At 43.1% G+C, this 26,008-nt stretch overlaps 1 protein-coding gene across 1 annotated transcript; it reads left to right on the top strand.

Annotated features, from left to right (window-relative positions):
* The first annotated feature begins 218 nt into the window (after nt 1–218).
* On the top strand, nt 219–26,008 carry C3H12orf50 (chromosome 3 C12orf50 homolog). The gene is made up of 12 exons (XM_056846520.1): nt 219–291; nt 3,117–3,274; nt 5,028–5,151; nt 7,577–7,735; nt 8,279–8,356; nt 8,447–8,560; nt 12,126–12,236; nt 15,197–15,304; nt 17,823–17,930; nt 18,128–18,331; nt 20,060–20,149; nt 25,897–26,008. Exons 1-12 carry the CDS (start codon nt 219–221, stop codon nt 25,920–25,922), a joined length of 1,353 nt encoding a protein of 450 aa, XP_056702498.1. The 3' UTR covers nt 25,923–26,008.

Below are 26,008 nucleotides of genomic sequence, written 5' to 3'. Positions count from 1 at the left end.
CATGGCTGATGGTCAGGAAGTCCAGATTTTCTCCCTGTAAAGCTATCCCAAAGAACAACAATCTTGTGTTCTTGATCACAAAAAACATCACTCTGAGAGCCTCCTAGTGCATGAGACACTTACGAATCCAAATCTGTCCATAAAACCCAATATCAAGTACATGCACTCAATATAACCAGTCTGCTAAGGAAACAGGAGAAACAGAACTTGTACAAAACATGGTGATTCCACTCACTCAGTCATTTTTCACTAATCTGATTCAGACAGCCCAGTTTCCATATGTGAGACAAGGTAAGGCCTTCTAATTCATCCGCAAGGTCTCAGTAACATAATCCACATTGGTATCTTCCTTCAGGATTAAATACTTACAGTCAGATGATTTTTCATATACCATCTTGGCATTGATCAAAAAAATCAAAAGAGCCAGTGGCTGTTTATCCCTATTGCTATTGACTGGGCACAGTCCCAGAATGGGGGACAGGAAGTAGTTGTCCAACCCTCACTCTCTCTTCCCTGACCTAACCTGGCTTCTTCCTGTCAAACCTTCTCCCTTACCATCAGTTTTAGGTATCCTCTTCCCTGCTGAGTATCAAAGTACTTTGCCTTAATGCATAATCTCAAATTCTGCTCCCCTTGCCCCAGATACCTCTGTCCCATTCCTTGTAGACAATCAACCTTCTAACCCTCCTGCAACCTCCTCCTCCTCAAAATCTGTATCAGATGGATCCTGTTTTGATGGAATCTAATTAAAAACCATCCTTCAGCAAGAGCTTTTGAGATCTTTTGTTGATCAGCAAACAAGCAAGCAGAAGACTGGGCTACAACTGACTAGCTAAAAGAATGAAAGAAAAAGATAGGCAGAACTTTCCATAACCATCTTCTTGTGCCCTCAGTATCCATCAGAAAATCAACATCTTTTTGGCATACTTGTCAGCAACACTATCAGTTTTCCCTGTTCTAGATTCTCTCCCAGCCCTGTTCGCTGCAGTTTAGTCAGCAGCAATGGCAGCAATCCTGTGCAGGTGCAGATGTATTTCAAAATCAAATGCCAGGCAGCCAGCACTGCTGTTGGAATGGGTGGGTCTTGATGTTCTCACTAGCCCTCAGTCCCACTTCTATGCTTAAATTAATTATAGAAAGATTTTCTCTTCTTAAACTAACGTGTATTCAACTGAACAACGGGATTAGCAGACTATGTGGAGTTATATGTACTCTTCCTGTTTAAAAACATACAGGAGCGATGAAAATAACCAAACACTCCCAGTTTGAGTGGTTGTATGATGTCCTTTGTGATGATGTCATAAGAACTAAGGTAACAATGAAAGAAATTCTGGAAGTTTGAATTTGCACACTGTAGCAGCCACTTTCGATTAGTGAGCACTTCAACAACCCTGGAGAAGGTACTGTCTGTTTTACCATTAGTATAAATAGCTTTTGGAATAAAAATGACATGACCCTTAGAAAGGAAATAGAATTTAGAACATAAAACAGCTCTATTTAGAATGAATGGGAATGTTCTTCCCTGCCTTGTTGATAGTTCTTAGGGTTGTGGAGTAGAAGGGCAAAAGATAACAATGGCATACATTGAGGATTACTGATATTTTTGTTTTTATTCTGCCTGTATAAAGATAAATATGGCCCATTTGATAATGGATTGCATATATTGTTACATGCTCCTTGTTACCCCAAACAGTGATCAGTTGCAGAGGTAGAATAAAAATAAAAATTGTCCTTGAGAATTGCCTTATGTTGTGGAGCCCTTGTGGAGCATCTCACTGGTGTTAGTCAGCTGGACACCAGCTTTTGCTGTGCTTCCCCATCTCTTTGAAAATAAGATGGACTTTTGCTTCATGAGATGCCTGTGTGTGTGTGTGTGTGCGCGTGTAAGTGCCATCAAGTTGCAGCAGACTTATAGTAACCCCTTTAGGTTTTCAAGGCAAGAGACGGACACAAGTCGTTTGCCATTGTCTGCTTCTGCATAGCAAACCTGGACTTCCTGAGTGGTCTCCCATCCAAGTACTAATCAGGGCCGACCCTGCTTACCGTCCAAGATCTGATGAGATCAGACCAGCCTGGTCCATTCAGGTCAGGGCTGTAAGATGCTTACTTTTGTGCAATAATGACTGAGAAGCTTGGGCCAGCTGCTATGTTATGATTGCCAGGTCCCTCTACTCCACTGGCGGAAGGTTTTTGGGGTGGATCCTGAGGAGGGCGGGATTTGGGAGGGAAGGGACTTCAATGCCATAGGGTCCAATTGCCAAAACAGGCATTTTCTCCAGGTGAACTGATCTCTGTCGGCTGGAGATCAGTTGTAATTGTGGGAGATCTCCAACCACCACCTGGAGGTTGGCAACCCTATGCTATGTGAAGATAGGCAATAGGTTAACAAAATTCACATTTTAGGCTATTTTTTTTAGGAGGATATGTCCGGTTGATGTTAATGAATGTGGTTTGTATCTTCTAGGCCAGGGGTGTCGAACTCATTTGTTACAAGGGCCAGATATGACATAAATGTCACTTGGTTGGGCCAGGCCATGCACACCATAAAATTTAATGCTAGGTACTGGATATACAAACTTTATAGAAGACACAGGCAACGCCAATTAATGATATTATTTTTTACTTTATTGTTTTACTTAAAATACAAACATACTTAAAAAATAACACTCTTAGAGTTTTTTTATTTAACAGTCTTTGATAATTGACACCTTGGGAGGGTGCAGGGTGTGTGTGTGTGTGCCTCAGCTGGCTCGTGGGCCAGATTTGACCCCCAGGCCTTATGTTTGACACCCCTGCTCTAGGCACATCCATTAGGTCTAAGACACACGTTTCATTCTGCTCAATTGAATGAGAGTTTTATTGAAACACTATTTGGAGACTGAACCTGTTGCTATTAATCAGTTTGTTCATTTAAAGTAGTTTGTCCTCAATCGTGTACTTGTAGGTTCCGTTTTTAAGAGGATTTTCCACAGGAACTTTACAAATTGTAGTGAGATAAAGATAATTCATGGATCATTTGAAGTACGCCACCATTATAATATTACACATGGAGCCTTTTGTAAAATTAATTTAACATACTATGAGCAGTAAACTAAGTGAATGTATATACTGCATAGGGTGGCCGAATTTTCAGACCTTTCTCTCACTTGTTCAGGGATCAAAGTGCCGATTCGATCACTGTGAAAAAGCCATTGGCAGTGATACTGTGTGTTCATTATGGAGAGAGGGAAGATGTTCCCATCAGCTTTGCAAATTTAGACATATGGAAATACAGGTAGAAAATGGCAAGCTCTTTGAAGTGTCTCTCTTGAAGTAGAGAGCTCTTATAAGCATTTATAGCTGTCTCCCAGATCTGGTTTTGCAAATGTGACATTCTAGTTTCATCTTTTAAAAGCATGATGTGCTCAAGACACCCAGGTACCAGCTTTGGTGCACTTTTTATCTACTAAAGATAGCACAGGTTCACACCGTCTACCTGGCATCAAAAACTGCATGACTGCACTGAATATTAAGGGCCACTCTGTCTGTACTTTAATTCAACTTTCTGTTCTGATAACCCTCAGTTTAATGGTGTGGTAATGAAATGCTTCATTTTTATACTGGAATGAGGAAACCTTTATAGACCCAATGCAAAGAAGAAAAATGAGCAGAGAAATCCTGAGACTTATTAAATTTTGTGGGAAAATGCTTATTGGTTTGAGAACTCCAGTCTTTTTTTTTTTTAAAGGTGATTTAAAAGAAACTAGGAAAAAATATTGTCTTTCTAAAGATCACCTAAAAAGACAACATGGTCACTAACAGTGTGAAATGTGTAGTGGCTAGAACCCTGCTTCTGTTTTGATACCATCTTTGTAGCCAAGCGGGCAAACTTCAGTCTGTGATGCTTAACCCATTGCAAAAACCAGCCCAAACTATTTCACATAACATATTTTTAAAAGGGCTCTCACCTAGTTAGAAATATTTTAGACAAGTAATTGTATGTGGTCTGCAGCATAATCCTATGGTTTACTTGGAAGTAAGTCATTTTTGTGTCCAGTGGGGCTTATTCCAAGATGAACATCGGGCTGCCCCCCTGGAGGTTGGTGGTGGTGGGGTCTAAGAGGACAAACTTCTGAGGATCTTGGTCATCCTGGGGACCATTGAGCGAAGGAAGTAATTTGAATTGTTTTCACATATTGTTGGGTTTGAACTGTGTGAGGTGGAATCTGCGGTGGAAGCTTGGCCTAGGGTCCCATGGTGGGTATAGTCCCCTGGACAAAGGTGCATAGGACTGAGAAATTAAATAATTACATTTGCATGGGAGTAAAAGCTATAGTTCTGCAGCAAAAAAAATACCTTTTATGTTTTTAGATGTATACACATGGAAGATGTTATTTTGGAAGAGGCATTCTTTCTATGTAAGAAAAGGAGAGGGCCAGCATGGTGTAGTGGTTAAGGTGTCGGACTAGGACCAGGGAAACCCAGGTTCAAATCCCCACTTGTGCCATGGAAGCTTGCTGGGTGACTTTGGGCCAGTCATACGCTGTTAGTATTTGGATGGGAAACCTCCAAGGAATAACAGGGTTATGACACAGAGGCAGGCAATGGCAAACCACCTCCGAAGTCTCTTGCCTTGAAAACCCTACAGGATTGCCCTAAGCCAGCTGTGGCTTGATGACAAAAGACGAAGAAGAAGAAAGAAGGGAGAATGCTCCTTCTAAAATGGCGCTCGCCTTAGGAAGTTTTTATAAGTATTTGTATTAAAAAAATTTTAAATATGTTACCTGATTAATCAAAGACTCCTTTTAAGTCAGCCAAAAGGGTTGGATTATTCTAACAATTATATTTAATTGATTATCATAACTATTTAAATCCCATTTTTATGGATCTCTGTTTACATAAGTACAGATGTCTGGTATGTGTTGTTGCAAAATGTAAGTCAGAGCCGTCTTTTACTTGTGTGTTATATTTTCTGGATATCTGGATTTCAGTGCTGTCCATAATTTTATTTTATAGCAATTAAATACAAATAATTTGTTTTTCTGCAGCAGAAATACAACAGCATCTCATGTTTCTGGGAAACACAGCCTTTAGGCTGCGTGAGGATCAGTTGTGTCTTCCATCACAGGAAACCTCGTAATATAAATGGGCTTTTTTTGCCACCTAGTAGTGGTGAGTAAAGATATTTGGGGCACTGAAACAGAAATGCTAAACATGTTCCAGAAGTAGTTTTTTACTACTAGTAGTAGTTTATTGTATAAGACCATATGCTATTACAATCTAAAACAATATAACTGCAATTTTAAAATGTACAAAACAATATCATTACAAAAAAAATACATTAAAATGCATCCGTTCAATTCTATCCAGCGTTCCACGATTTATATTTGCCTCTGTCTGATTTTCTTGGCCGCCAGGCCGTAAAGTGCCATTTTTGGGGAAATATAGGTATCCATATCTGATAACACATGAATTGCTTTGTCAGCATCAGATAATGATTGTAATGCAGATAGAATGTTTGCCCAGAACTTATTTCGGGGTTCAGTGTATAAAGGGTAGGCCAAGATGTAATGGGGAAGATCTTCTACAGCCCCACCACATAGGCAGATACATTGAGCCAGGGTTTTTTTGTTTGTTTGTTTGTTTTGTTTTTTGAGAAACGACCTGCAAGAAGTTCCTTGGGCATAGTTTGGAAGCGCAGCGATGTAAAGGCTGCTCTAAGGCTGTAGATTGTGATATCTGCCAGATAGGAGGTTCTAATGTGGTCTTTTAAAAATCATTTTAAACCATGGGGAAAATGTCATCTGAGAAATTAAATAGCTGTCAATTATAACATCTTCTTTGTAAGGTGGTTTTTTATGTACTATCATTCAGAATTAGTTCAGTATTTTGAAGGTTAATGTGTTTGGTCAGAAATTAGAAATGGTTAATCGTTTTGAATTAGCACATTGCTAGTGCAAATATAAACCTAGCTTCCTGTCACCCACTATTACATGTTGGGAGCCAATATTAAGAACAGATGTTCCTTTCCCAGTGGGTGAGCAATTAAGGGAGGGAGTGAGGACTGGCACCACAGAGTTTTCTTTCCAAATCCTAGAGCATCAGTGGCATCACTTCAATTTTGACAAAAGTTACTTCAGTGTCCTGGTGTGATGCTGAGGCTCACCCCATTTCCTTCTGCCAGTGCTTCAGGCACTGGGGGACAACACAGTGTTCTGCCAGGAGGTCTTCCACAATAGTGAGAGACCTGGCAGCCCCTTCTTGGATCCAATTTTAACCCCTTAGCCAATATTAAGCACTTTAGCAATGCCAATGTTAACCGTGGTTTGTCATTCCAGCTAATTATAACATGTAGTCAAAGCTCCTTAATGTCCCATATGGCAAGGGACCCTGAATCCCACTTCAAACTATGGCTTCCTATTTTGGTTAAATGGGAACCCTGGTTAACCTTGTAGAGCCTAAGGAGGGCAGGGTTTGGGAAGGGGAGGGGCTCAATGGGGTATAATGCCATAGAGTCCACCCTCCAAAGTGGCCATTTTCTCCCGGTGAACTGATCTACGTTGCCTAGATTAATTGTAAACCCAGGATATCTCCAGTCACCACCTGGAGATTGGCAACCCTAAACTGTGGGCACCCTGCATTTGGATTTTGACCAGTTTTATGTGGGTGTAAGTTCTGTTGAAATCTACCATACCATAATCAGTTTTGGGGGAAAAACCTGATGTTTGTAGAGACAAGAAGCTACTGTGTAATATTTATCATTTATTAATAGAACTGCATAGTAAACCTGTGAAAAACATGTGGAAATATGGAGAAAGAATTTAGAATATAAAGTTAACTTTATGTCTAATAAAGGCTCCACCTTTTCCATATGTCTTACCATTTGTGAAAACGTTATGAAAATGATCAGTCAATGGCACTTCTACTTGGCAAAAAATTAGAGAACAATGAATGGGAAATGTTGGTTCTGTGAGGCCAAAATTGCCACTTCCCCCCCCTCCCCACATAGGTGGTAGAGATATCCTTGTGCTAGTTAATATTGGCAAATGGTTGTAGAAGAAATAATCTCCGTCAGTAGAGGTCTAAAACTATCTGTACCCCAACAATGAGTTTAATTATGTTTTCAAAGTTCCAAACAGGTAACAAGGTTTAGTTTCAAATGCAATTACAGTGGCCTGCATAGTTTCTGCATATTATTGGAAGAAAATATCTGAGCCAAGTACAAAGGAGTGGATGGAACCCTTCAAAGATCTATTTAACATGATCAATTTTTTTCTAAAAATGGGAAAATACAAATTGCTTTTATGTGTGGAAATCAATATTACAACATACAAGGAGTATAGTATTTAATATGTATGTAGGTTTACATTTTTTATTTTTCATAATGCTGTAATTATATGAAGACTGTCCATATGATAAAAAATAATGTTAAAAATATAACTGTTAGTAATATAAATCTATAGCATGTGCTGTCTAAAAATATTCCCTTGCCTTTTGTGAGTTGTGGACTTCAGAGTTATTCTCAGTCAGTAGGAGTACATGGTTTGGGTGTTGTCGTGCAACAATTTTATACTGAATTTAAAGTTCCTTCCTACAGATCCAGCATTACAAAGGGAAGTTCAGGAAGGGGTTTTGCATCCTGCCCCAAACCAAGATTCCACAAAAGGTCAAGAAAGCACATTAAGACCTATCCATCCACCACTGATTATTATCATCAATCTTGAGGATGAAGAAGAGGAAGAACAGGAAGAGAAATGTAAATAGCTTGCCCGACATTAATATTTGCATGCATAACAATTCTAGCAGTCCAGTTCATTCGGGGTTGGCATCAGAGGTTGTTGGGTTGGGAACCTTCTGAAGCACAAAGCCTTGACTGAAAGGGTCTACCCTCCATGGGGAAACAATGTATTCTTACATGCCTCAGTGGGGGAAACACCTGGAAGAAGTAAAGGAAGCAGAATGTGCAAGACAACCATACTCTCAAGCCACACAGAAGCCTTTCAACATTGCAGTGACTCTTCCCTACCAGTTTTAAATCTGCTGGCTCTAAAGTGAGTACAAAAAAGTTGCACTCAGTTCCCTCCAGCGTACCTGCACTTTCTATTTTATACAGAATTTTCAAAACAGAAAGCTGGGATTCTCTGCCTCTTTCTTCACAATGATAAACCTTTGTAGGTCATACAATTCTATTATAATTTGCATTGTAAGTACAGTTGCAGGGAATTTTAATTTGTGTGGTGCAGAAAGAAATCTAGAACAGTCTTTACTAAGAAGAAACTTTTAAAAATGTTTCCTGCAGATGCATCTTACTTATTGTCTAAGACTCCGGAAGATATAGAGGAAGAAAAGGCAATAAAGGAGATGTGTTATAAATCTGGTGAGACTATCACTATTGATTCTTTAAAAAAAACAAAAAACACTGATACCATTATGGTAAAATATTTTTTTCTTCCTGGTGGTGGGTCAGGAGAATACTACAGAATTCAGACTACTCCGGAAAACCACCTAACAAAAAATGTACCTTTTGTGCTGGAGAATGAGCTCTTGAAACCCATGGAAACTGGCAGAGATTTACAAGAAGGCAAGGACTTGAGCTTTTAATTTCAGAGTCTCCAGTTTCTTTTTTAAAAAAAATTATTTGAAAAGTATGGATATGTGAAATTTCTGTGGGCCAAACCAGATGTGAGTTGGTGTGTTCCTTGAATGGAGGTCTTTGAATTTTTCCTTTAAATAACAGGGGCACGGGGGCCTGAGCTGGATCGGATCAGTAGCATACAAGAAGGAAGAGGGGGTGTAACACTTCTCTGTTCTATTTTCTCAACCCAAATAGCCAAACTGCTCTATTAACCTTATTGGGGCAATCCATACCTGCATGTTTCCTGAACAAGTCAATGAATAGCTCTGTGGGGCTATTTCAGATAGGGAAAATGGCATGGGGAGAAATGCCCTTTCCTTATGCCATACTCCTGACCTGAATCAGAGCCTCATGCGCTTGTTCCATTAAGGTGGGGGAAAAACTAGGAGCTCCATTCATGGAACCCCAAATCACATCAGGTTTGGTCCACAGTGGCTCATGGTCTCATGCGGGACTTCTGGTGTGAAATGGGGGGGGAGTGTGTAATATAAATTCCTGAGAAACAGTCATATAAGTTTGTTGGAGCAAAACCAATAAAGCATTTTGTGTCACCTTTGTCGTGGCATAAAGTTTCTTGAGCCAGCACCCTCTTCATCAGATGCATGGAGTGTTTTCCTTGAACGGTGCCTTGCTCAAACAAAAATATTTCAAAGGGAGACTCAAGTGTGAAGCTGCTGAGTTGGAACTGGCACTGTTGAGCTCAATAAGAACTGGAACATGTGAGCTTACTACCGAAAGTAACTGGCCCGTCTTACAACTTCATGTAGAATCATAGAGATGGGAGGGGCCATACAGGCCATCTAGTTCAACCCCCTGCTCAATGCAGGACCCTTCTAAAGCATCCCTGACAAGTGTACATCCAACTGCTGCTTGAAGACTGCGAGTGAGGGGGAGCTCACCACCTCCTTAGGCAGCCAATTCCACTGCTGAACAACTCTTACTGTAATTTTCCCCCATTAATATCCAGCTGGTACCTTTCTGCCTGTAATTTAAACCTATTAGAAGAAGAAGAAGAGTTGGTTTTTATATGCCAATTTTCTCTACCACTTAAGGGAGACTCAAACTGGCTTACAATCACCTTCCCTTCCCCTCCCCACAACAGACACCCTGTGAGGTAGGTGGGGCGGAGAGAGCTCTAACAGCTGTAACTTGCCCAAGGTCACCCAGCTGGCTTCGTGTGTAGGAGTGGGGAAACAAATCCAGTTCACCAGATTAGCCTCCGCTGCTCATGTGGAGGAGTGGGGAATCAAACCCAGTTCTCCAGAGTCCTATTGCGAGTCCTATCTTCTGCTGCCAACAGGAACAGCTCCCTGCCCTCCTCTAAGTGACAGCCCCCAAATACTTAAAGAGAGCAAACATGCCCCTCCAGACTGAACATTCTCAAGTCCCTCAGCCTTTCCATGTAGGGGTTGATCTCCAGGGGTGTATCATTCCCCTTGCTTTGCCATTTCATCCCCATTTATAAGACGTCCACACACCCTATAATTGGTTCACTTACTCTTTTGACTGGATTTTGTTTTCTTTGTGTTTGCAATCTTCCGTAACACACCTGTGTTTTGGTGTGCTGGACCGTTTGGCTTCTCTTTGTAATAACTTCCTTCTTAGTACCCATGTGTGTGCACACTCTCACCCCAAATGAATGTACTTCATGCATCCAATGGTGGGCTCCAGCTCATTTATGTCACAATTCCTATTGACATGATTAAGAGCCTTTTGATCCCTACTGGCTCCCCAGGCACAGACACTGTAGTAAAGCATTTGTGCTTGCATTCATGACTTTCACAACCACTGCATCTCAGTACTCATCTTCCACTTAGGGCAAAAAGAGATGAGCAAAAGTTCACACATCCCCTTTGTTTGGCTATAAAATGCAAATTGCAAACTCATGTACCTTTGGGCCATGTAGAGAAGGGGGGGATTTGACCCATCAACCTGCACTCAGTTTCAATAAGCAAAACAAGTTTCCTTCCTTTGTTACTAGCTGTTTTAAAGGGGAAAATGTGTTGTAAAGGACACTGCTTTTTCTCCTTTAAAATGCTAATAGAACAGAAATTGAAGGCTTAGAACTCTTCTTTCTTCACTGCATGACACAGACAAAATGAGACTACATGAATCCGCAGTTTACATTTTCTAGATAGAGGGAGATGTGTGACCTTTGTCCTGTTTGAGTCCTTAGAAAGATTCCAGAGAAGTGGAAGCATAATGGTTTGTTAATCTGATTTGGTTAAAGCTATTTTTATGCCTCATTGATTTCACTTTAACTTGCAAAGGGTATACGGATTGTTACTGCACTTTCCAATTCATTGTTTTGTATTGTCTCTACAGTTGGCTGCAGCATTAATGAGTAATTTGTTAAGTATCATTTCTTATTTGGGTGGGAGTAAATTCAGAACTGCTTTTCACTTTGCAGACAAAGCCGCTACATGATTTTGTTTCATGTTTGTAATTTTCTAATAGAGGTGCTGTAACAATCACGAAAATAAAAAAAAAGGCTTATCCTGCTAAGTGAAAAGCAGTACCTAATTCTTTTCTCCTCCCCAAACAAGAAATGATAATTAACAGTTGATTCATAAATGCCATGACTGGCCATAGAAGAGAATGTAATAAAAGGGTGAGGAAGCTAGTAGCAAAATGAAAGGAAGAAAATGCAAAAGGACAATAGCCCTGAGAAACCTCAGTAGCATTTTGATTCTCCATACATGACTGGCTGGTGCTGCATTTGCTTTACCTGTTTGATTGATTGATTGATTGCATTTTTATCCCACCCTCATTCCCGGCAAGCCGGGCTCAGAGCGGGTTACAACATAATCATAAAACGTTAATTAAAACATACATTAAAATATACTTTAAAACTCATGCTTCATATTACAATTAAACAAGATGGCATTTCATTCCAGTTGGAGCTACTTGACAGGCCTGGTCAGCAGTGGATAGGGTTGCCAGGTCCCTCTTTGCCATTGGTGGAAGATTTTTGGGGGTGGAGCCTGAGGAGGGAGGGGTTTAGGGAGGGGAGGGACTTCAATGCCATAGAGTCCAATTGCCAGTGCGGCCATTTTCTCCAGGTGAACTGATCTCTATCGGCTGGAGATCAGTTGTAATAGCAGGCGATCTGCTATTACCTGGAGGTTAGAACAATATAAGGCAGCATGAAGGCTCAACACTAAACAAAAATGTATTCACAAGCCAAAGCAGCATATAAACAATACCAGTGACAGTAGAGTAAAGGTGAGAGAACAAACATACAAATAATCATCTGCCCCTATATATACATACGTATTGAAGTGTCCAAGAAACAGCGTGAAAATGCTAAGAGTCCTTATACAGTTCACAATAGATAGAGTAGGCGAGTCCACTGTAGTATACCGGGGTGGAATCCAACGGAGCAGGACGCAAATTCTAGATACTTCCAGCGTTTCAATATACTTCATCAGCTGTCCATTGTATGTGCTACATATCAGTACTCCAGAATGACTCCCACAATTTTAATACGTTTTGTCTCTTATCCTCCCAGGTGATGGTGTTACGGTTCCATCAAATTTTAATATTATAGAAAGACAAACGGAGATAATGGCATCACTAGACACTAACTCTAGATCCAATCTTACTGCCTTTGAAAATGGAGGTAAATATATTTGCACCATCAAAATTCTTTTAACACACAATAAAGTGAATATTTGTGTAAGTACAGCATGCACTATGCCAGGGGTCGGCAGACTCATTAGTCAAAAGAGCCAAATATCAACAGTACAACGATTGAGATTTCTTTTGAGAGCCAATTTTCTTAAACTATATAGGTAGGTACACTGTTTATTACCTTAAAAAACTTTAATTAAAGTTTTAAGTCTTAATTAAACTATAGGTACACTGAATAAAACTTGATATCATACTTAATAGGGATCTTATTTATTGATAAAAATTAAATTGTAAGTCCCTGCCATTTCCCCTTCCCAATCCGGAGTCCTCGTCTGGAGGCCTGGTCTACCGCCATTAAAGCCTATTGGTAGACCTGGCCTCCGGCTGAGTCCCATTGGGAGGCCAGGTCTACCCATTGGCTTTCTTGGCAGTAGACCTGGCCTCCGGAGGCCCATAGAAGCCAACTGGTAAACCTGGCCTCTGAAGGGGGACTTTTTTCCCCTCCTCGGAGTCCAGGTCTACCGCCAAGAAAGCCAGTTGGGTAGACATGGCCTCCCAATGGGACTCAGCCGGAGGCCAGGTCTACCAAAGGAAGCCCACCCCGCCCAACAGCTGATAGGCGGGGGGGCAGGAACCGCCGAGCCGCCCGCCCAGCAATCGCGCGGCTAGAGGGGAGGGAAGGCTTTAGCCTCCCAACCATTGAGGGCAAGGTAAAGGGGGACACGGCCATTCTCCACGGCAGGGTGGGTGGGTGGAGAGAGACAGCACGCCCTCTCGCCTGCTCTCTCGTGCTCGCTCGCTCTCAGGCGCGCCGGCTCCGCAGTCCGGCTGCCGGCGCAAGCGGGCGCGAGAGCAGGGGCTTCGAACCAAGTTCAGAGAGCCGCACTCAACAGGCCAAAGAGCCGCATGCGGCTCGGGAGCTGCAGTTTGCAGACCCCTGCACTATGCTATTAAAAATGCAAACTATTCTGAACCATGCTTGTTTGTTTCTTTATAGCTTGTCTTTCTCACTGAGACTTAAGGCAAATTAAACAGTGTAAGTCAATGCAGTCAACAGAATGGAACACCCAATAAACAATATAATTAACATTGTGGAAATTGAAACCTAGTAAAAATCTGGAACAAAGCTGAGACAAATTATGAACATAAACATGTCATATTAAGCGATGCAGAAATTACATAATAGGATAATACAAACAGAAAAAGATAGTATGTACTATGCATGTGTCCTGACCGGGATGGCCCAGCCTAGCCCAGTCTTCTCAGATCTTGGAAGTTCAGATCTTGGATAGAGACCACCAAGGAAGTCCAGGGTAGTTATGCACAGATAGGTAATTGGGAGGAAGTAGGGTGGAATGTAAGAAAAAAACCTGTCCTTATAACACTGGAAAACATTTTTTGTGTGTGGGGGGACCCTGAAAGCTGTAGGTGGTGCCAATTATTGGGAAATAATAATATCTTTGAGTGATCTACTTGAGAACATTTCTTTAGCTACAAAAACTAAGCATGGCCCCGCACCAGCATAGGTGCCACCTTATCATGGAATAAGGTGGCACCTACGCTGGTGCAGGGGCAAATACGCTGGTGTCTGGGTGCCACCAGCCCCTGCCCCAGTGCAGCCACTCGTGGGGGGCATTCCCAGGGGTGGAGCTGCCTTTAGGCAGCTTCCACGGCCCTTTCGCCCCAGGAATGACCCCTCGACTGGTGGCGCAGCCCCATTGGAAGCAATGGGGGATTTTCCCCATTTCCTCTATTTTTATTTCTTTAAAAGGCCTTTTCTGCCTCTGTGGCAACCGGGAACCCTCAGAGGAAGTGGTGTGGCTGCGTCACCACGGATCTGCCCCCCTCCCTTCAGGATTGGGCTGTAAGTCTATAAAATTCTGCCATGATGAAATGTTTGTGTTCAGAACACATAGGCACTTCAGTCTTCCATAATAGAGCACTTATGGCTCCCTCCTCCTGTGGATATGAGGTTGCCCACAATATACTTGGCCACATCAACTCCATGGCAGCTCAGTCAATGGAGGTAAGGCATTTGTCCATAGCATTCTGCTGTGGACAAAAGAATCAGATCAATATGGAACCCCCTTTTTTCTAAAGGAAAAAATAACTTCTTCCTTTTCTTGGCAGGTTTTGATTCAATCATAGAATCATAAAATCATAGAATCATAGAGTTGGAAGGGACCACCAGGGCCATCAAGTCCAACCCCCTGCACAATGCGGGAAATTCACAACTACCTCCCCCCTCCACACCCCTAGTGACCAGAAGATGGCCAAGATGCCCTCCCTCTCATCTGCCTAAGGTCACAGAATCAGCATTGCTGTCAGATGGCCATCTAACCTCTTAAAAACCTCCAGGGAAGGAGAGCTTACCACCTCCCGAGGAAGCCTGTTCCACTGAGGAACCGCTCTGTTAGAAAATTCATCCTAATGTCTAGACGGAAACTCTTTTGATTTAATTTCAACCCGTTGGTTCTGGTCCGACCTTCTTGAGCAACAGAAAACAACTCGCCACCCTCCTCTATATGACAGCCCTTCAAGTACTTGAAGATGGTTATCATATCCCCTCTCACTCTTCTCCTCTTCAGGCTAAACATACCCAGCTCCTTCAACCTTTCCTCATAGGACTTGGTCTCCAGACCCCTCACCCATTAGTTAGGCTAAAATCAGTTAGGCTAAAATGACCACAGAGCTCTAGAAGAGCCCTTGTAGAAGGGCAGTCTGCCACTGTGTCTGCAAGAGAAGCCTTCCAACATTAAGCAAAGTCACCATGTGCAGAGAGTCATAGGATGGGACCATTGGAATTTGCTAGTTCAAATAACTTTGGCTCTTCTGCGGTCAATTCCTCTTTATGATCATGAACAAATGTGCTAAAAAGCATGCATCTTAATATAGACATTTGGAGCAGCCCACTTTTCGTCATCACTGGTGTTTTATGTCTCTCTGCAGGAGGTGATTGTTATTTGCCACAAAGAAATATATTTGTTGGAGGGATGCAAAGCAAAGTGTACAGTGGAGAAAAAGGATTTACCATGCTGAAGTGTTCAAGTGTTAAAGGTGCTCATTTCTCATTTTTTAAAAAAATATGGAAAATATGTGTTGGATCCCATAAAAATAGACCTGTGCTTGCAAGAGGGAGAGGTGGTTTTTTCTGATTGTTCCGTCCCACAGCAGCCCTCCAGCTCTCCCCTCAGGAACAGCAGGGAAGTTGTGCTTCCATGCACAGAAATCCTTCCATGCGTGGAAATTTTAGGTGGGATCCGACACATTGTGTTTGCTTCCTTTTGCAATATGACCATTTGGGCAAGATAGCTGTGTGATTTGTCTGTACCGTGTGCCAGAGTCTTCAACTGGATTATTGGTTTATTTCATTCTCTTGTCAAAGTTAACACTTAGCTACAGCATATTCTACTTCTTTGGTGCCCACGTAAGCTTGTTACCCATTTTGATACAGCAGGATCAGCCAGTTAATTACACTGACCATTTTTACTGTCCTGTGATATAATGAACTGTTTCAATTTCCCAAGAGCCGAGTAAAGGATTGTTTCACTGAGCAACTTATCACCTGAATTCTGTGTAACATAGCAGGTCCCTTTCATAGCACATTTAAATGCATGACGTCATCAATTGGATGTTTGACACAGTGGCATTTGTCACAACAACTAATCCCCAAAGGACTTCTGTATCAATGTAAATGGCTGTGTTGGACAGCATGGTATTCCCTCAAGTTCAGTCATTCAAAAATATCTTGTGCCACGCTGCAAGTGGGGGGGTGCCAAGGGGAATCGGGCATTGACAGGAACACCTGGTCCTATGTGCTAGGTTAAACTTCAGGACTTCCTGCCTCTCTTTAATATATTATATATATAATTGGAATGCCCCCTCCCTGTTTGGGTGAGCTGCTGTTTCAAATGGCTTCAGTTGCAACATCTTTTGATAAAGCACTGGGACTCTACAGTTGTGTGATGTCTCTGAGTTGGTTTGCATGCTCCTCCATTCTAGGACAATGGTCGGCAAACTCACCAGTCAACAGAGCCAAACATCAACAGCACAACGATTGAGATTTCCCTTGAGAGCCACCTAGGCTCCGCCCCCTTTTCTCTCAACCCGAGGCTATAAAGATCCCTTCCCCCGCGCCTCTTCCTCTCCTTGCCAGGAGAGTTGTCTCAGAGGGCGGGGGCCTCTTCGTTGCCCTCCCCTGGCTCTTCCGCTCGCCCTCAGCCCGTCTTGCGTGGGGTGGGTCTTTCCTTCAGTCATCTCTCTCTGCCTGTTCCCCCCACCGTCCCGCCAACCGTTTCCCGGTGGGAGCTGGGACTGGAGCCGCGCCGTCCCCTCTGCCTCCCCGGTGCCTCCCTCCAGCATCGCGCACCCCCCTCCACCTGCCAGCTGATGGGCGGGCTGTTCAGCTTCTCCCCGGGGACCCGGCTGGCGGGCCACCCCGGGGGCCCGGGGCCGTCGTGGCCACTGCAGCGCCCCATCGGCTGGGCGTGGTCTGCCCGGACCGGTTCTCCCGCTTGCCAGCTGACGAGCGGGCCGGTCGGCGGTTGTGGGGACCTCGAGCCCACCCCCCCCGGGCGCTGGGAGGCAGCTCTAGCCGGCTGCCGCTTACCGCCTCTCCAGGCTTCTCTCCAGGCGAGTGGGGGTCCGAGGGCTCTTCCCCCTCCCCTGTGGGTTGGCGCTGGGACCGGGGTTGAGCTTGATGGCCCGGGGGCGGGCGGGCTGTGACTGCACACATGCGGGGTAGCGGAGCCCCGGGCGGGAGAGGCGGTGCCTGCACTGAGGCGTCTCGGAGGAGGAGGAGGGAGGGGTGGCCGCCCGCCGGCCGTCACAGCAACAGGAGAAGCGCAGGCAGGAACCGCGGCCGCCCGGGCCCCGGGGGAGACTAAGCAGCAGGCACGACGCCCAGGGGCAGAGCTGCACCCAAGGGGCCAAAGAGCCGCATGCGGCTCGCGAGCCGCGGTTTGCCGACCACTGTCCTAGGAGGATGCTTGTATGAGGACTAGGTGAGCAAATAGATATGACAAGCCTTGAAAATTAGGGACAAAGTATATATTACATAGCAGAGCTACTATTAGCTCTCCCAACATGTTTATTTTTTACTTAGAAGCAGCCAAGGGAGGCTCTGAATTTGTTCACAGCAGTGGTTCTGAGGGAGGAAGTGGTTAATCCATTCTCTGTTTCCCAGTTTAGATCAGTAAGTTGGATCCAGATAGCTTAGTCACTCAATTTCACCGAATACCCCTCCTTAATACAGCCCCGGTTGCATATGCTTTTTGTCCATGCAGGTCTCATGACCTCAAGCATAGCCTTTTTGGTGGTCAAAGGGGACCATTCCCTCCCTCCTTCTCCAGCAGAAAACCTGGTTGGATCCAACTCATTATACTGAAGTTACTGTAAGTTTCACTAGGTGGGTCAGGGAACCCTTGTTTTCCCCCACAGTGACCTACGTACCCTTGGGAAAGGGAGGATGTAGATTAGGAAAAAAAAATACATGGCAGGAATTAAAAACAAGACAAGAGGCCTTAACTATTCTCTCAGAATTAAATAGCAGGTCTCGTTCATTTGTTTTCTTTAGCTGCAAGCCATGCTGAGGGGATAAAGAAGCATCATTTTAAAGGAGTGAGGAAAAAGAAATGGATGTCTGAGGAACCTAAAAACCAGTCTCCCCCATTACCAGGAAAAGGTATTTTGAGAAACAATTTCTGTAGGTTCAAGAATGACATGAGTAATAATTCACCTGGCTGTGGTTTATCATTAGAGGCTATCTATTAAGATGAAAAGCTGAATCTTTGGGTCTTGTATCTTGTTCATTCCCATATGTGTTGAGCACTAAGTACCTAAGTCTGGGGATAATGTTGATTCTTGTATTATTTCTTGCAGCAACACATACTTCAAAACCTAAAGGTAAAGGGAATTGCCAACAAAATGATCAAAGCAAGAATGCTGAGAATACTTCTTATGTTCCTTCTCAGAGAGCCAATGTGAGAAGCATTTCCTTGAGTTCTTCAGTGGCTGGAAGGTCACAAAATCTTACCTATGAGAAAGTTGGTGCCACCAAGGAGTCCAAGATGAATTTACCTGCTGGTAGGCATCTAGTTTCTTTGGATTTCTTCCTGATATGATATGTGGAAAGTTATTATTAATGGGTTTGATCCTGTGACTCCCAGTAAGTGAAACGTCCTGCTGATGGGGGAAGCCTTCCTTCAGCAGAACCATGCTCTTTACATTAGAATACGGTGATTCATTTAGTGCAAAGGAGTTGGTAGAGTTAATCCAATGACGTTATCTACTATTACATGAAATGAAAATGTGAAAAATGTACTAGAACATTAGGGTGAATTCTATCCTATCCTACCACACCACTGAGCAAAGTCTAAACCCTTCCTCCAATTAATGTGGCTCTTCTTCCAACAGAAGAACCTCTTAAGGTGGAATAATAATAAGAAGAGTTGGTTTTTATGCCCTGCTTTTATCTACCATAAGGAGCTTCAAAGACATGAAGAATTGGAAGGGATATTGAGGGCCTGCAAATTAAGCACAGGATATTTGTTTTGGCTTGGGAAGTCCTATGCAGCCATAAAGGCTCTGGATGCGACTAATTCTATTATTTTAATGTACTGTGATGATTTTGAGAAGAAGCACCTACACTGTGTATTCACGTTTGCTGCATCTGTGCCATTATATTGTGTTAATCTCAGTACCATGGTGACAGACCATGTGTACCTTTGAAGCTATATCTCTTCATAGGAACAGCAAAACATATACCAAAAAATTATCTCCACTGAAACAGCAATAAAGTTCTAGGTACAATCATCCTCTGAATAAAAATAGTACTTTCTCATATTACGTGCCATGTTAACCATGTTTGCTATGATTTTAAAGAAAAAACATATACATGGTTAAAAGTATGTTTTGCAGGGTTATAAAAAATGTTCAGTCCTAATTCTGTGACAACAGTTTGTTTTTGTTGGAACTTAAGACTGGTCATAGCAAGCATGTAGATTGCTGTAATCTGAGTGACAGCCAGATGACAGCTGGTGTCACATGACTGTTCATGACTTAGCAGTAAAGCTGAACTGGTTCAAGCAGGATGATATCTGACCACTGGATGGATAACTGTTGATTGGCTGCTGGACAGGGCCAGAAATGTATATATAATCGTCTGTTGAGCTGCAACGCTTCCTAACATACTCCAACAGTTTTATGCTATTTATTTTAGTACATATCCTGACCAGGATGCCCCAAGCTAGCCTGATCTTGTCAGATCACAGCTGCTAAGCAGGTTCAGCCCTGGTTAGTATTTGGATGGGAGACCACCAAGGAAGACCAGGGTTGCTGTGCAGAGGCAGGCCATGGAAAACCACCCCTGGACTTCTCTTGCCTTGAAAAGCCATAAGTCAGCTGCAACATGATGGCATTTTCCACTACTACCTTTAAATACATATTTTCACTTCATAAAATGAATACTGCAGATCTATAACCATTTACTAATAATACCTTCAATCCAACAGATTTGTTTTCCCCTTGTCCTTCTGCCCCATCTGCTTTTTGTGCATAATTCCGCCCAGGTGGTAGTATGTTTGAGCATTGCAACTAATTTCTCACATCTAATGAATAGATTTTCCTCTGGGGTTAAGATATATTTCAAAGTGATTTGTGATTTCTGTGATGTCAGGTAATATCATAGTTGACAGCGTGTATTTGTTTAAAAAAATTAGAGTGGCAGAAGGAGAACGACAGATGAAAATGTAAAGCAAGCTGTATTTTTCTTTACAGAGAGATGTACATCAGCAAATAACTTTTTCTTTACAGAGAGATGTACATCAGCATATAACTCACTAGGTTGGAGAAAAAGAAGCCCGCACACTAAAGTATACACAAAAGCTGAAAAAATGCATTCAGGTATTTATAGTGCTACATTACTAATAATATTGTACCGTTTTAAAGACAAAAAAAATACTTGGACATAGTGAAGGTTTTACAGAGGTAATTTGTTATTGTGTAGATAATTTTTGTTTTGTATATTGTTGGTGGCTAGGAGGGGAGAACATGGGAAGTGTTAGAGCCGATGCTTTTGTGCCCCAGACTGCTCTGGATAAGGAGCAAAACCCTCAGACCTGAGATCTACTGGCAAATAGATTTTGTTCCAGCATCTTTCCTTACTTAGACAGACTGGATAAAGGTAAGGACTCTTTCTGAGTCTTCACTGTCATGTGATACCTGAACTTGGAAGTAGATCCAAATTCCTTTTTTCCTTCCAATCAAATGTTGGCTCTATAGGAGGTTATCACTTTTCATCTCTGCTGGATAAGGGTCAAGACCAGGCCATTAAAGAATTCTCTCAGTTCACTGTTCCAGTTGGTTTTAACCGATGCCTCTGCCAAGACTGGCCGCTGTCACCTGAGCTAAATATACTTACTACACTGTTACATAGCAGATGTTGTTGCTATAAAGTTAAGCTGGTTCAGGTCGTTATTGCTTGCATTGAGGCATCACGATAGTTGTTGTAGATAAGGCAGAGTAATAGGGTTGCCAACCTCCAGGTATTAGCTGGAGATCTCCTGCTATTACAACTGATCTCCAGCCAATAGGGATCAGCTCACCTGGAGAAAATGGCCGCATTGGCCATTGGACTCTATGGCATTGAAGTCCCTCCCCTCCCTAAACCCCACCCTCCTAAATCTCCGCCCCAAAAACCTCTCGCCAGTGGCGAAGAGGGACCTGGCAACCCTACAGAGTAATGTGAAAAGCAATAGTAGAATAGAAGGTTTCTCTCACTATGAGCATGGCTGAAATTATGGCAAAGTGAACTTAATGACTTCCCATAAGAGTTGTTACCAAGGAGAAGTCTGAATGGTTCAAACTGGTCTAGGCCAGAATGAGGTTCTCAGGAGTAAGGAGTGCAATCCCCCTTCCCAATTTCCCACAGATGGGTCAAATTGCCCAGTTAGGCTGGTATGCTGTCCTGTCCTTGAACAGGCCTTATCTGCTTGGTAACAGGCTGCAGGTGTTGCTTGTTAGCCATAAGCTCTGCTACTCCTTTGTGACTACAAAGCAAATTCTAGGCACACAAAATGGAGAATAACTGATGCTAAGAACAAAATGGTTCTTCTGTCTTCACACGCCCCCCTCTAAGATAACTGCACAAACACACAAAATCATAAATAAATTGCAATCCTCACTTTGTACTTGATACATCTTTATGACTGGGAGACTTTGATCTGTATACCTCAGTAGGCAAAGCAATTTCATATCTCCCCATTCAAGAGGGTTTCATAAACAAAATTTATTTATTTAAATGAAATTGGTTTTTTGATTCATGGAAGCCCAGAACTGAGGGATAAACCCTGTATGGTGTTTGTATAAGTACATTTTAAATTTTACAAACATCCCATCTATGAACTTGGAAGACAGGGCGTTATGCTGAAGAAGCATAAAGGCTCTGCGATATTCAGGATTTGTAATATTGGACAGATATAAGATGATCCTGTTCCTGATAAGCAGGCCCTTTCTAAAGAGAGGATTCAGAATCTTATTTAGGTCATGTTGCCTCTCTGCCTCAGCTACTCTGGTCTTAAGAAGCTCCTTTGCCTTCTCGTAGGTCATTGTTAAAAGAAATTGACAGGAAAGCCCATAATAACCCAACTTATTATTGAGTGCCATTTGCCAAGATGGACAAACATCATTTTTTTCTCAGTCATGAAGTTTGTAATATTCATATGTATTTATGTTCTTGTATCATGGTAGAATTGCATTCAGAATTTTATGTATTCAGACCACTGAAGAAGGCCTCACAGCCAATACACATTTGGTCTGGTATTATTGTCTGGTTTGATTTTTTTGAGTTGATTTGTTTTTTATGTTCATATTTATAACAGATATATAAAGGCTTCAACAAGGCTGTATGTAAGTTAGTTATTCATTTGGTCTATATTAAATTCATTATATAATATTCATTAGACCATTTGTATCTATTTAGCCCCATGTTTTAGGTGGATTCTTGACCTTAGGGCAGTGGTTGGCAAACTGTGGCTCGTGAGCCGCATGCGGCTCTCTGGCCCCTTGAGTGCGGCTCTGCCCGTCCGGGTGACACTGCTTCGCTCCTCTCCGGCCTCCGCCCCACAGCCGCTTATTATAGCCGTCCGTCCTCATCCCACCCCCTTTCCCCTCCTAGGCTCCACCCCCCCGAGCCCACATAAGAGCGAGAGAGGCTTGCATCAGCCTCCTCCACCCTCCCAGCCCGGTTGCTCCAATCTCCCCGGCCCCGCCTCGGGCGCGCCCACCCTCCCGCATCTCAGCTGGTTGTCGGGGCTTTGAAGAGGCCGCGGTAGAACGCCGCGCACCAGCTGGTTCTCTCCCGGCTCTCGGGTGGCTGCGTGGTCGCTGGCCGGGCTGTTTTCGGGGGTTCTGCTCTTCCCCCCACTGGAGATCCTGCTGGGAAAGGGTAGGTGGTAGCTGGTGGCCCCCTCCAGTCCCCGGCGGGGTTGTCCCACCCTTCCCGCCGCACTGGCTGTGGCGCAGAGGTTTGGAGTGGACTCTCCCTCTCCCTGTTGTACCCCTCCTCCTCCCCCCCTTCCCTCCCCTCCCAGCACGGACGGGGTTTGAACGCGGCGCTCGAGGGCCGGCGGCGCCAAGGCGGACAGCTGCAGCCAATCAGCGGACGGGATTTTTCGAGCTGGTTTTGGCTGGAGGCAGAGGCGCTGAGGAGGGGCGGACGGCAGGACGGCCAGGGAGGGAAGGAAGGAAGGAGCCCAGGCAGCGGCGAGGAGGAGGAGGAGGTTGGGGCCCGAGGGGGGGAAGCCATGTTTGATTCATGCACATTTTCCCCATCCAGATTCTCAAAACTCTGCATGGGGGGTTATTGGCCATTTATGAATGGGAGGTTTTGCCTTGGATTTGCCACTCAGATGCACATTTTCCCCATCCAGATTCTCAAAACTCAACAATAAGCCCCCCTGCAGAGTTTTGAGAATGCAGATGGGGAAAATGTACAGTGTTTGTCAGTCATTGTCATGATTTAATTTTATGGATACCTTACTTACAATTTCATTTTTATCAATAAATAGGATCACTATTAAGTATGATATCAAGTTTTATTCAGTGTACCTATAGTTTAATTAAGACTTAAAACTTTAATTGAAGTTTATTAAGTTAATAAACAGTGTACCTACCTATATAGTTTAAGTTTAAGAAATTTGGCTCTCAAAAGAAATCTCAATCGTTGTACTGTTGATATTTGGCTCTGTTGACTAATGAGTTTGTCGACCACTGCCTTAGGGTACTTAATCCCAGAGTTTTTATAGTTAGGTCCCCCTCCTTTTTGTTAGCATACAAGCATGGCCAAACTTGACTTTTGTAACTGGAGGGTGAGCATGAAACCTGTTTGGGAAAGTATTTACACCAGTCACTTCCTGGAGCCTCATGACAGTGAGGAGATACATAGCTACTCGATTAGTGATATGAGGATTCCAGTCAGCTAGAAGATATGTCAGTGGCCTTTAAACTTGCATAAAAGAGAGCTATTGAAAGAGTTCCTCAACTCAGTATAAAAATTACAGTGAAGCAAAACATGAGATAAAAATTCATTCTCTTCTCCATTTGTGTAATTTATTTATTTAAAACATCATTTGATAAAGGAACATTCTGGTTAAACAACTGGTTTTCTCTTGCAATAGGTAAGTGTTTTCAACTGAAATAGCCACACACAATGGAATATGTATTCTGATTAATGGGACTTTCTCTTGTTTTCTCTGTGTATATTATAACCACTGTACAGAATTATATAGACATTTTCCATAATTATCTACTCTACCTTGGCAATATTAAAACCACTCTGCAACCTCATTCAAAGTTCATTAGTTAACACCATTATTCAGCATGCTGTTATGTAATAGTGTATTTCAGCAAACATTGGGTGGTTTCTCTACTAAATAGTGTTTCAAAGAGTTCTCTGATCCATTGCTGTCAGTGCTTACAAGTGGCAGAAAATAGTTTATGAAGTATCCTATGAACACTTGAGAATAATTTCTGTTCAGCAATCGATACTTCCTATTGAGCCTAACACAAGAGAAGATTCAGATGCACATCTTCAGTAATAGTAAAGCTAGTACAGGACTTGTATCCACGGACACTTATTTGGAAGTTAGAATTTCTAAAATCAATGGGACTCAATTCCAAACAAATGTGCTTAGAAATTAGTATTAATGTATTCTTGTAACCTTGGTGAAATTCCATTCACTACAGAAAGCCACAACCCATTTATTCTAGAGTAATCCTCTGCTATTCCAAATGGTTCCAGTATGATTCAGCAAGATTAGGCCTGGAAGAGAGCATGGTAGAAATCTAATAAATAATAGTGTGGAACCTTGTAAACCATGAAGCTCTGGCAGCAATGATTAGTTGCCCTAATTAGCTGTGATTAGAAGTAGCTATGGTTGTTTTCGCCCTTCTTTAAACCCTCCTTTCAAAACTAGTTATGGTTGCCGGAGCTTAATGGTTTATAGGTGACTGCACAAATCTTGCTGAATCACATAACCTACCATTCACTTATTCTAGTGCTGCTCCAGTATTTAATAGAATTACACTTACTAGTATTACTAGTATTTCTGGTCTTAACTTGTCATCAAGGTAATTGATTTAACTAAGGAAGCAAAGCATGGAACACCTTGATTAGCTGGTTTCCTGCCACCATCAGAGTTACCTGTTGTACTCAGCACAGGAGAAGGGGTGAGAGGATGGTCATGGCCGCGTTTGGGACCATTGAGCCCTAGCTTGCTGTTCCAGTGCTGCTACCCATAGCCTTACTATTTTCTTATGAGCTGGCTGGGTGTGGGTTAGCCTGGACCATTCTGGACCAGAGGAAAGAGGCCTGTACTCTACTCTGCCTCAGGTGACCCTGCTCCCGGGCTGATCTACACCTAGGGTTGCCAGATGCCCGGTAATGGCAGGCAATTGCCCACCAATTAAGGAGGCTGCCCACCGCCCCTCAGCTGGCCAGTGGGCAGAAGCAGGCCAGCTGAAGGGGGAGGGAGTGATTAACGTCACTTCCAGGTTTACTTCAGAAGTGACAGGGACACTCTAGCACATTCCTCCAAAACCATCTATGGTTTCCATAGAGTTTTGGGAATAATGTGCTAGAGTGACCCTGTCACTTCAGGGATAAACCCAGAAGTTACGTTACGTACATATTCCCTCCTCCCAGCTCCACCACAATGAAGCTCCCACCAGTGACAAGGATAAACCTGGCAACCCTATCTACACCCAGTTGGCTCAAAAGAGGCCTTAGGCAGGCCCAGCACTCAGTGCCTTCTTGCAGTGAAATGGTGCAAAAGCAGCAGCAGAAGAGCCAGAAGCAGCAGCATGGAGGGAGCATTCTGGGAGGCTGGAGGTTGTCATCAGAGTCATTGATTAACTAAAGAAGGGTAATGTGGAATAATTTAAGGCTTAGGGTTGCCAGGTCCCTCTCTTCCTCTGGCGGGAGGCTTTTGCTTTTAAGCATCCCTCAGGTGGTCGGCGGGCAGAGGGGGCAATTTTCGGGGGTTTGCCCGCCACCAGCGGGCACCTGGCAACCCTATTAAGGCTGCAGTATTAACACTTTGTGTGCCTACATTTACATCAAACTTTCAAACTTGCATGTGTGTTATTTTCAGAGCCTAGAAGAAATGGAAGCAGATAAAAAAGGAAGTTTGAAGGAGAGGGAAGATAAGAAGTGATATGATGTTCTTGTTATAGTTTACCATCAAAAGAAGGGAAAATGCTAAT

Source organism: Euleptes europaea, chromosome 3, assembly GCF_029931775.1.
Source record: "Euleptes europaea isolate rEulEur1 chromosome 3, rEulEur1.hap1, whole genome shotgun sequence".
NCBI lineage: Eukaryota > Metazoa > Chordata > Lepidosauria > Squamata > Sphaerodactylidae > Euleptes > Euleptes europaea.
This window is presented reverse-complemented; position numbering and strand designations above follow the sequence as displayed.